The sequence below is a fragment of the Macrobrachium nipponense genome, chromosome 41 (genome assembly GCF_015104395.2).
Source record: "Macrobrachium nipponense isolate FS-2020 chromosome 41, ASM1510439v2, whole genome shotgun sequence".
Classification (NCBI taxonomy): Eukaryota; Metazoa; Arthropoda; class Malacostraca; order Decapoda; family Palaemonidae; genus Macrobrachium; species Macrobrachium nipponense.
The window spans coordinates 23,163,426-23,175,925 of record NC_061102.1 but is presented as its reverse complement, the minus strand read 5'-3'; the positions used below and the strand labels follow the sequence as shown (position 1 = coordinate 23,175,925).

Here is a 12,500-nt window from a genome sequence, read left to right as displayed (position 1 = left end):
CACTACTTAAAAAAAAGCCATACAATAGTTTCAATTAATACCAGCAATAAACATCCTACTAAAATGAACAATTTACGTCTCATAATCTGGATTCTTTTTTAGAATAACAAAACCTTCCATTATAGATGTTAATGGCAAATATTCGTCGGTGGCCAATTCTGCTCTCTCTCCATGTGCCAGTAAAACAGGGGTTGTGTGAGTCTGGAAACCTGTGATGGTCTTGGGTTTACCAGCCTGGCCAACTACATCAACAGCCTGTGAAGAGATAATACTTTGCTGTTTAAACAAGATAAGGTAAATAAATTAGGAATGGAAAAGGGTATTTTTTTTTTTTTTTTTTTTATGAATGCATAAATCTTTTCCATTATTCAGAGCAAATATGCACTTAACATATTTTTACTGATATACTGCATATAATATGAATCACGGTACAAAGAACATCACTGAATATATGAATCACAATAAAAACAATCATTGAATAAAATATAAAACACGATAAAAAAAATCACTGAATATGCATAAAAATAAAAAAACTTAATTGAATATGAATAATAAAAAAAAAATCAGTGAATATGAATCACAACATAACCCACCCTTTCAATTACACCATACATACCTGGCCCACTCTGACTGAGACTGGTAATGGGTTGAGTTGTTCGTCAAATGTAACAAGCATACGCGGCTGGATGGCGGTTGTGAGGCAGTATAACAGGTAGTGACTTTTGCCCAAAATCACTGAAGGATAACATATTAAATAATGATTAGATTTATTCTGTGAATTGTATCTTTTCATCCTGGAGTCAATCTCAAAGTACAACATTGAAATAAAATCTAGATTACTGAATCAGAACTGTAGTTTGATTGTATAAAAAAAGCTTCAGCTAATGATACAGCTTATTTTAATATTAATACCAGGAAAAATGATTCTTACAACTGAAAAAATATACAGTACAACCAAAAAGGATAGCTCAATCCAAGCTAATTTATGAATAATAAGAGGTTCTTTAACATTAGTTTCACAGCTCTTAGCATAACCATGCAATAAATTCTTACTGAAGTGTATTACTTACATGTTTTTGTATCAAGAAAAGCCACACAGGTTGCAAGCAGTCCCGCCACAGCGACTGGAGACATGAGCTGTCGATTGCTGTGATAAGGAGATAATGTCATTGTTCCCTTACCAAGATGAGTCAGTCCCTGTGCTAAACGTACCATGAACAGATTGTTGGGGTCCTTTGCATGATATTGAGCCAACTGTCTAAGCATTGCAGCTAGCCTGTAAGAAATTGAAAAAACACACTTATTCTATGACAAAGTAAGGTTGGTTTCATTTCACTCTCACCAAGCTATCAATTTTACTAACTTTAAAATGGAAAAAAATCAATAGCCCTGACCTGATATACTTGGAAATTTCCCCTGTATCACAGAAAGCCTTAAAAGAACAGTGATACTGCTAGGTAAAATACGAAGTTTCTTTTCAACAAAATCATACACTTTCAGGCAATATTTCAGTATCCTTCTTTGTGTGCCTTTCTAAAAACTTTCAAAGAAATTTAGCTTAATAACTCACCCTAAACAAACTTTAATTTTTATAAACATAAGGTTAGCAAAAACTTTTATTTGCTTTTTATTCTGTGAAAATTATAAATTTGGGTAGAATGCTGTTAAACAGCATTTAGAATGTGCATATGGTGCAAAAACCCAAAAATATAAGTAGCAGGTTAAACCAATGCACAACATACCTGTGGTAACAATTCCACAATGTAATGTCACTATTATAATAATATATCCCTCAGAGCAAATCAAATAGCAAATTTTTCACATTTGCCTCTATACATACAGTAGAGTAAAAATTTCCTACTAAAATAACTGCTAGAAAAGATATATAAAAAATACAATGACAAATAACAAAAAAAATACAATGACAAGTAACACATCTTAAAGTGTTAAATAATTACCCAAAATCTTCAAATGCCTCTTACTTACCTGGCATTATTAGTTCCAGCACCAACTAACCCCATAGCAAAGATAGCATTATGAGCAACATCAGCATCTGAGTCGTGAGAAAATTTGCTCAGTGTATCCAAGATATTTAAACGTGGATTTGACACAGATATAAGACCAAGTGCCAAAGGTACAGCTCGTCGAATAACAGGCTCACAATATCTTAGCAAGTTCCCGAACTGACGGAAAGACATCTCAGCACCAATGTCTTCACCCATAGCAATGAGTGCAATTCCTGTAATTATGAAAAACATAGTGTAAAGTTTTACTATGGACAATAAGTATCGACCCACCAGGGGTAAGCTATAATTTAGTAATAATTTCAATTTACCAGGAGAAAAAACTAAATATGAAATCCTAACCTAAAACTGCAACAGCCTGCTGTGAAGACAGATCCACCTCTTTATCTTCAGATTTCTCCTTGTCCTTATCCTTATCTTTATCTTTGTCCTTGTCTTTGTCCTCTTTCTTCTCCTTCTTGTCTTTCTTTGTCTCTTCCTGGTCATAATGGTCTGTACAAATATGAAGCATTTCTTGAACCTGTTGAAGAGAAAAATTACACATACTGACTAGGAAATTTATTTAATAAAAAATACATAAAAAATTAAAAATGTTTTTAAGATGAAACCATTTTTGTATAGGCCCATGAATTTTAAACAGCCTTCTTCCATGCAAATGGCTCTGTTCAGTATCTGTTAGTTCTTGAAACACAAATGCCCTCAATGAGTTCATCTGGAGTATACCCCATTACCCTAAAGTATGAAGACTGAAGGGATGGGAAGAAGGGACTTAAAAATAATAATCTATGGGTTTCTATAAATAAATCTGGTCTTGTTATATGCACTGTTTTTTCATAATGAATCCATGAATAGCCTGATCTACAATCTAAGAGGGAGGCTGACAGAAATGACCTGACCTTGATGAGAACCATAAACTGGGTTGAAAGAAAGTTATCATCAAAATAACATTTAGTTTTCATGAAGTAATAGGCCGTAATAGAACCCAGAAACTCAAGATAGGACACCTGACAAACAAGTGAGGCAGAAAGACAAATGCTTCAAGGAAAACACACCAACGTGTGCCAGAAACACAAAGAGTGAGGCCCAAGGAGATGACAGGCCCATCTGCTCCTAACTGACAAAACATGACCCAATGCAACAGTATGTCCTAAAAAGTAGACATCAGCAAAATTATCCCTAAGACCTTTTAAATAAAATCCAGTGAAAGCATTCTGACACAGCCAGGTGCCTGCTTTACCGATGGCAAAATGATACACATTAGATTTAAAAGCCAGCAAGGATGGGAGAGTAGAGACCCTTTACCTTGAGTCAAATGAACCTTCCAGTTAAATACCCAGGTAAGTAAGCAGAACTATTGACTTTTGTTGTACTAAGTTGGACATTTCTGACATGCCAGAAATGGTTTTTTATTGCCAGTAATTTTCTATGAAAGACAGGTATGTATGGGCAAAATTTGTCTGTTACAGAAATCTACAAGTATTTGGCACAAAGAGTTAGACCTGGACATATTCGTGGTTCTCATTTATGCTCTTTCTTACATTTTGCAAAGTTTCAACTTTGTCTCTGTTTCATATCCCCACATGCATGTGATCATGCCGAGTTTTTAAAACAGTTGTTTGTTAGAGATGAATCTTTGTTGTCACTTTTGGAGCACTCTTATTAATCAAATCCAATAAACTCAGCCAGAATTGTCCCTTGTACTTTTGAAACTATGTTCCTTCAAATTAGTACTCTGTTGTGTGAGGAAATGATGAAATGACAATAAAATACAAATAAAAATTATTATAAAATTAGATTTTGTATATACTTACCAAGTAACAACATAGCTTTAAGTATCTAGTTTCACAGCAGCTTACTTTGAAATTCATGATAGCAATTCTTTTGCTGTTGAGTAGGTAATTGGCCCTGCCCACTTTCGAGGCAGTATAGGTACAACACGGCTAAATTAGTTATTGGTTTTTGCCTATGTCCACATTGACAGGAGGTGGGAATAAGGACATATACTTCCCAAAAAACACTCGACCCGTAGAGACGTGGCAGTAAAGCCAGGCGTCACCTCTATTTCAGTGAGATGCTTTGCAATCGAGGAGCACTACTCCGATGATTGCCAAAGCTTACCAAAACACAAGCCCTTGCCCTCAACTACAACACAATATGACCAGAAAAACCAGTTACCTGAACGCCAATAAAAACAACCGCCATTACCCATCCATAAAAAACAAGATTGGTAGGTACCACCAAGCTTCCCAAAACTCGACGATCTCTGTCAAGGCGAGTTAAAATAAGAAAATAGGTGTACTCTCCTAACCTTCACTTCCCAATACCATGCCAGCTATAGATAAGGGTCCTACAGCACTACAGTTACATATTACAAACTATCTCAACATCAGATAAATAAAAATTAGCAAATACAGATTTACTTCTCCATAATGTAGTTTGTACAATTGAAGCAAGAGATACATTACTTCTGAAGGCTATGGAAGTGGCCACTGACGTTGCTTCATGGACCTTGACCTTACAAATAGGAAGATCTTCCTTTGTTCCTTTTGAGTGAGATCCAGAAATAACGTTTCGCAAAAACAAAGGCAAGGAGTTTTTAGACATAGATCACAATGGGTCCTTGACCGAGCACCAAAGGTTAGGGGAGTGGCCTCTGATTTTCTTACTCCTTTCCAAGTAATGTTTCAATGCTCTCAAAGGGCACAGAGTCCTTTCTTGATACGTAGGACCGAGGTTGTCAATCAGTAACTTAATATTGAAAGAGCAGCCAAGGATTAGATGATGTTTCATTTTTTGCTAAGAAACCCAAAATGAATGAGGACACTGCATCTCCCTGTGAAAAGCCCCCGTCTTTGTCTAGGGCCTAAATCTCGCTCACTCTTCTAGCTGTAGTTAAGGCCACCAAAAAGAGCAGCTTCATTAGTTAGATCTCTAAGGGTAGAAGATTAAATGGGTAAAGATGGAGGCCCTGAAATCCAATGCAGAACAACATCAAGGTTCCAAGACAGTCAAGTTTTCTCCCTCTTGGTTGTCTCAAAAGACTTAATCAAATCGCTGATGTATTTGTCTGAAGACAAATCCAGTCCCCTGTGCTTAATCACAGAGTTTAGCATGGCCCTATATCCCTTGATCGTAGATGCAGTTAAGTGTTGGAGGTCCTTAAAAATATCAGTGTCTGCTACTTGGGTTACAGAGGTCGAAGATGAGATATTACGTCTTCTACACCAGCTGCAGAAGACCGCTAGGACTGATAAACGTTGCAGAAGATTGGCACCTACACTTTGCAATCCCCTCTGCAGCTGGTCTTGAAAATTCTTTTGATCTGACAAGCTTCCTGACAGAGCAAGAGAGCATAATCCTTGATGAAAATGCGGTTGCATAAGTAGACTTCGTTGCTGTGGCGTAAGTCTTGGGAAGTCCACGAGAAGGTTGACGAGATCTGGGAACCACTCTTTTTGTCGCCAAAAGGGGCCCACTGTCATCGAGAGGTTGCTGGGCAAACGAAATTTGTTTATTACATCCCTCATCATACTGAAGGGTGGGAGTGCATAAACATTGAAATTTGACCAATCCTGGATCATTGCATCGTTACCCATGCGAGAGGATCAGGGGCTCGCAAACAATATGGGAGTCAATGATTCCTCATCGTTGCAAACAGCTCTATCAACGGCTTCCCCAACCGTCTCCACAGGTCAGTGCATACCTATAGATTCAGTGTCCACTCCGATGGTAGGACATGTTTACATTGATTTAACGTCTGCAATGACATTCAGTTTTCCCTCAATAAACCTGGTGACAATTTTGATGTGATTGTCATAAGCCAAAGGATAAGATCCCTGGCTGCCTTGTACAGGGAAAACGAGTGTGTCCCTCCTTGATTTCTTATATATGCCAGCACTGTCATGTTGTCCAAATGAATGATGACTGTGGTGCTGTTGTAAACTGCTGAAGCAAAGTGTTGAAAGGGCCAAATGAACCACTTTGAATTCCTTCATGTTTATGTGTAAGTTCTTCTCTGAACTGGACCACATCCCCAATACTTCTGCATTCTCCAGGATGGCGCCCTAACCCAGATCCGATGCGTCTGAGTACAGTGTGTGGTTGGGGTTCAGAGGGAACAGAGACTTCCCCTCCACAAACCTTCCTTGTACAAACCACCACTTGAGGTCCTCTTTGATTTCTTGAGTGATCGGAAACACAAAGGAGTCCGGTAGGATTCTTCTCTGTCAGTTGGCCTTGAAGAAGAATTGAAGCGATCTCATATGTAGTCTTCACAGAGGCACAAACTTTTCTAAGGATGAAAGGATCCCGAGAAGGCTCATTCACTCGTTGGCAGTGCAAGATAGGCAAGAGAGGAACTCTCAAACTTTCCATAGACAAGACAGGACTCTTTCACAACAGGCTCAGTTGAAGGGGCAACTACCTGTGGGCAAAACCCACTGAGCTCCTTGGGATCTCCGGTTTGCCTTCGCCCAGGTTTAGGGGAATTTGACAAGGACCTTCATCCAGGAGCATCGGTGGGATGGATAACCACCTCCTCTAAAGTGCTTGCAACTTGATTACTTGAACTAATCCTATCCATTAAATACTTTAAAAAATTCCCAATTTGAGCAACAGTATTTACAAGCAAATTAAATTTATGATCCACCGTAGCTTCCAAACTGGTGATGGTATTGGGATCGGAAGGTTGGGAGCTTGGTAAAGGAATAGTAGGAAATGCAGGACTGTTGATCTGTGAAAAAGCAGTCACAGGTGTAGAACGAGTGGAGATAAAAGGGGAATCGGCTTCAACAGCAGCCCTTCTTTGCCTATTCTTCTCACGTTTCTCTATGTAACTAGTAAAAAATCTTCCACTTTCCCCAATCCCAGTCTTTACATTTGTTGCATGTAAGAATAGATCCTGTGTCAACCACAATCATCCAGTGAAAAATTCAAACGAAAGCTACTAAGCAAGCAACTGTCATCGTTGCAAGGCAGAAAACAAGTTACTGTTTTAGCTGTGTTGTACCTATACTTCCCCAAAGTGGGCAGGGCAGGTTACCTACTCAAAATCACAGGATCGCTACCACAAATTTCAGTGTAAGTTGCTGCAAAAGTAGAAACTTAATAGCTTTGTAGTTACTTGGCAAGATACTTATACTAAATTAAAAACTAACCTTGAGGACATTTCCAGAACCTGCATAAGCGCACACTTCAATCAAAGTTGATGTCATCTGACGGAATGGTGAAGGTAAATTCTCAATGCATGACAAAACAACATCACACTTGTCTTGACAACCTGCAATGTAAGAAAACAAAATTCTCATTGACTGCCATGGAAATCATGACTAAAATGGTTGTCAACATAAGTTAAAAACTACAAATCCCTCAGTCATAAAGTGAAAATATGGATTATTTAATATCCAAAAGTCAGTATCTCATTGAACATCTTAACTGATTGGTAGTCAAATAAGATTAAACTTATTTTAATTTCAAATTACATCAGTAATCTTCACTTGAAAGGTTTAATCAAACCATTCTGAGTGGGCACAAATAATGTATTCCATTTGAAACATTTCAAGGGCTGGCCTCGTTTACAGTGAAAATCTCTGTCTATTGGGCATTCTGTGGCCCATGTAGCTTTAAGACATCTCACTACAAAAACAAATTACACAATTGCCTATCATACTAATTTTTTTACACCTAAGAAGTTAAAGCAAGACCTATAACTGATGGAAATTCAGGCAGAAAGGGCTCATCACAGAAGTGAGACAACCCATTGTACATTAACCACATAAAGGAGAAATCTTACATAACATTTAGAATGATTTTCAAATATTAATCATTTAAATTTAATGGAGTATGGAATAACATTTTTATCCTTTTTATGAACCCAACACCAACAGTCACTTTCTTATTATTAAGCATATCATATATAGAACTTTTCAAATTTCTTAAATACTAACCTAAATAAGCCAAGGCCAACCCAAGGGAAATAAACCTGGCATAAGTATCCTTGAGCTCTGTCTCAGACTTAGCCAACAGTGTGGTGACTAAGGCTTCGACTACAAGTTGATTTGACGTTCCAACAGCAATCATTCCGCAAGCAAGAGCTGTGATACCAATAACTTCCAGCGAGCTCTTTTCATCTGCTAATACAGGAGTCAGTACTTTCAACACTGCTTCTCTGTTGCTCCCTGCATATGCCAGACCCAAGCCCAAAATTGAACCAATACTAATAACCTGTAAAAGAAGGCAATGCTATTAATCCATTAAAGTTATCATAAAAATAATAAAAAAAATGCTCAGCACTTGTGAAATATAATACTGATGTGAGACAGTAAAAGACATACTATCTTAAAACTTAAAAACTGAGATCAACTGTGAAAATTTTAGGTACCGTAATATCACTCATTTTGGGTCCTTTCATATAAAGATATATAGTCACCCACAAAATTAGTGAACTAGCTTTCCCCCTAAAAAGAATAGGAAAAGCAAAACTTGTACCCTAACAGTTATCCTTCTTAAGCAGAGGAATTAAATTGAATACAGAATTTGGGCCAAAGGCCAAGCACAGGGACCAATGAGGTCATTCAGCACTGAAACAGAAACTGACAGTAAAAGTTCAAAAGGTGTAACAGGAGGAAAACCTCGCAGTCGCACTATGAATTGACTTTTAGGAGAAGGTAGAAAGCAAGATGAAAGAAACAGAATATAAATGAAGGTACAGTAAAAGGAATGAAAGGGGTTGCAGCTACGGGTCGAGGGTACACTGCAAAGAACTTCAAGTATACCTACAGTGCCCTGCATGTGGTGCACTGATGGCACTACCCCCCCAAGGCATCAAGCAGAGTAATAAACGTTTTCCCAAACAGAAATGTGAGAACTGGGGATAAATGAAGGCATAAAGAGGTTATCATCCTTCCAATGTCCCTTTGGAGTCATCTACCTACGACTGCTTACTTTAAATCCAACAAGCAAAATAATTCACATTACAAAGAAACTGGTTTGGAGCTACACCCAGACAACTCTCACAAATTGAACCAAGGAAAAACTACAACTAACCAATAAAGAGAGATGACCATGATAAACAACTACTACCAAAACCCTCACTTAAAAATTTTTGTTCTGGCTAAACTAATGCTTTAAAATAATAATAATAGTTTTCAGCAATTCCAAAACACACAATTTTCTTATTATACTAATGCAGCAAAACTGACAGAGAACTGTTAGTATTATCACATGGGGATTTTTAACTGCAAGGGAAGAAAATAACACATTACAAAAACCAATCCTAAACACAAGATCAATATATATAGGAGTTTGAAGACTGAAAAAAAACACAATCCTAAAAGTTTCTAAGCTAAATTTATTCTACCCTTGCACAAATTTTTAACATTATACTAACCATAATTATCCAAAACTAAATAACAAAACTGCCATTAAAACTATATGACATAAAACAGATTTCTACTAAACTATTTTGTTAAGTGAGAAACATTAGGAAAACAATAAAATCTGTGACCTCATACAAGACAATGAAAAAGGATTCTGTCTTCAGGAGACTGGCCACAGGATGCAAAGTCCCTTAGTAATATTATATAATTAGGTATTATGTTTAACATATATACTTTATAATGTTCTACAACCATTTCTATATCTTTTACTTTAGAACAAAGAAGTTTTGAAGAGACCAAAAATCATCAAGGTGTTTTCTATTAGAATGTATATATCTGCCCATAAACTGCCATTTACCCAACATTAAGATAGACAACCAAGGGCTTAGTAACTTTATCAAGAAATATGTATAGTTGAAATTTTAAAAATCTATGAACAATTGTTTTTATATGAAAAATGCATAGTTATGATCGAATGACTTACCATGGTTTTGTGTCCTATATAATCCGACAACAAGGCAAGGGCAGGATCACATTCATTCCTAACACCACTGTTCACTATACCACAAGCAAGTAATGCCCCAGCCTTGATGAAGTCTTCAGAAGAATATAGGTATTTATCAATCTGGGTCAAACCCCCATCCACGTCCCATAAAAGGATCAACCCAAGTGATGCCGTTGCACTTAACATACCTGCAAAAGAAAATACAGTTTGCTTTACACCAACCAAATCCAGAAAGAAATTCACAAATTTGCAAAATATTAGCAAAAACAAATACAGTTCAACCAAAAATATTTTTCCATATAAAATACTTAAAACTTTTCATAATTACATATTAGGCATAGACTACCTAAACCATTCGACTTTTCAGTAAAATTTAAAATTCAATAAATACATTCTTCACAACCATAATTTAAGTATTTAGACTTGAAAGTCTGGTAAAACTACTTATTATTATTAATTAATAATACTGTACTGTACAGTACATACATACTTGGAAAATGTCTTCTTAGACCAAGCTAAAAAGTGCAAGTTTTTCCTTGTCTATAGTAAACCGCTGTGTGAAAGTAAAATTAGACCCAATTATAATACCATAATAGAAAAAGCTTACACTCACGTTAAACAACAAAACTAAAAAAAAAATCAATACTAATTAGTATATCTTACCATGTTCTTTGTTTTTGTATAACCATTTATTTCCATCCTCAGTGAGAAGCTTGTCAGTGCCAAAGGCCGCATTAACGAAACCATTAACAAAGGATGAAGCAAGATTTTGACGGGCAGAGTCCATCTGGCCTGGGCCAAAAGTTGGCCGATTATTCTCTAGATGGGATTTATATATGTCCTCAGGTGTTTTCGGGTCCATAATATCTAACTGAAATACAAAAGAAAATTACTGAACTTTACAATTTCTGGGAAAAAATCCATTGTTTACTATGCTGGCCAAATGGCGTAATGCCTCAAGCTACCCATATACCATTAATGGGACATGAAAAACAGAAGTCTAAGTCAGCATGCATTAATTGCTTAATCATTTACCGTACATACAGTATTTTTTTGTGCACCATACTTTATTTGTTGTGTTATTCAATAAATATATTTTCTAGCTTTTCCTTTCCTTCATTCCAAGCGGTTTCCACTTTTGTTATATTAACCTACATTTATTTATATATTCTCTTTTGTTTGACATAGTAAATGTCTAGGCTATACAGTCTCTTCTATTGTTTTATGAATTTTCCATTAACTAACTCTCCTTACGAATTCACTCTGTAATACACAGTAATTAATCCTAACTTTCATATGGTCAAACTCAATTCATTTTGAATGAAGTGCACGATATATCACATTATATTGCAACACATTTTGAAACTACACTTCACAAAACTTTGTACTGTCTTTGTACTTTATCTTGAAATACAAATGAATCTTAGAATTAACCAAACAAAATAAACATACCTCACGACCAAGAGAAAGAAAATGGGTGTTGAGATGAGAATTTGACAATATTTCAGTGAAATCTTCATAATCATCCATATCTTCAGGCAACTCGAGGAACACTTGCTGTCTTCCCAACATGAAGGCAACTTGCATTTTCACCTACATAAATAACAATCAGGCAGAAAACAATTATAGCATTTATAATACTTGGTGTATAATGTTAAAAAATGCCGGTGCAATATTTAATACAATATATATTTACAAAAGAGCAGAACACCCACTAACATAATAATTTCAAATAAAAGTATTAATTGTAAGGTTTTAGCAACAACAACTGTTCACTTACAAGTTTATCTGGACATTCATCAAACAGCTGCTTGGTCAACTCATAGTCATGGAGCTGCAGAGCCAGCCTCATAGCTTGGGGATATTCACCAAATTTTCTGTACAACTGGAGAGATGTTTGGAGCAAATTGGTATTCTCTGGTTCAGGTACATACGGTACACAACTAGTCAGGTACAAGCACACTCGCTGATATGCATCCTATAAAAAAAAAAGACAAGTAAACTTAATTAAATAAAAATTTTAAAATGCCAATAAATTGTTGTTCCTACAATGAAAACCACCTATGCTCTCTGATATAACATCAACTTAAGAAAGGTTTTCCTACCAGCTATGAACTACTGCTTAATAGCTGAAACTTCTACTGTCATTTCCGAGCAAATAATACACAAAAATAAAATCTGGTAAATGAAATTTAAAGCACCTGTTATAGCATGACATGGTGATCAAGATGATCCTACTCATTTTCAAATAAACTCTGAATAAATGCCAAACCAAAGGAGTCAGCTTAAGCATTTAACATGAGTTGTTCAGTTAAGAGAGAGAGGAGATAGGCTAAAATCCAAGTGGCATGACCAATAAGAAGATTTTCCAGGAGAGGAACCAAAATTTCTGAAAAGCATGAAGGAAAAGAAAAGTATCCAGGCTAGCCAAGTGGGTGAGGAAAAATAAAAAATGTGAAAATGAAGTGTGTAAAAGATGTAAATAAAGATATTACAGCAGAAAAGAGAGATACTGGAATGAACAAAGCCAAATTTTAAAAACCCTCCGAATGAAAAAATTATCATAAATTGAATAATGATAGGGAGACAAGTGGG

General features: G+C 36.1%; 1 protein-coding gene across 1 annotated transcript in view; it reads right to left on the bottom strand.

The window, feature by feature from the left end:
- Positions 1-12,500, bottom strand: part of LOC135212596 (26S proteasome non-ATPase regulatory subunit 2-like) — a gene marked incomplete in the record, with an annotated part of 49,500 nt that overhangs the window by 185 nt on the left and 36,815 nt on the right. The window contains 11 exon segments of the mRNA XM_064246153.1: positions 1-255; positions 617-735; positions 1,071-1,276; positions 1,987-2,239; positions 2,367-2,544; positions 7,181-7,302; positions 7,970-8,246; positions 9,885-10,093; positions 10,569-10,776; positions 11,358-11,498; positions 11,686-11,883. The exon segment at positions 1-255 is cut by the window's left edge and continues 185 nt beyond it. Of these exon segments, the coding sequence (XP_064102223.1) occupies positions 73-255; positions 617-735; positions 1,071-1,276; positions 1,987-2,239; positions 2,367-2,544; positions 7,181-7,302; positions 7,970-8,246; positions 9,885-10,093; positions 10,569-10,776; positions 11,358-11,498; positions 11,686-11,883 (2,094 nt within the window).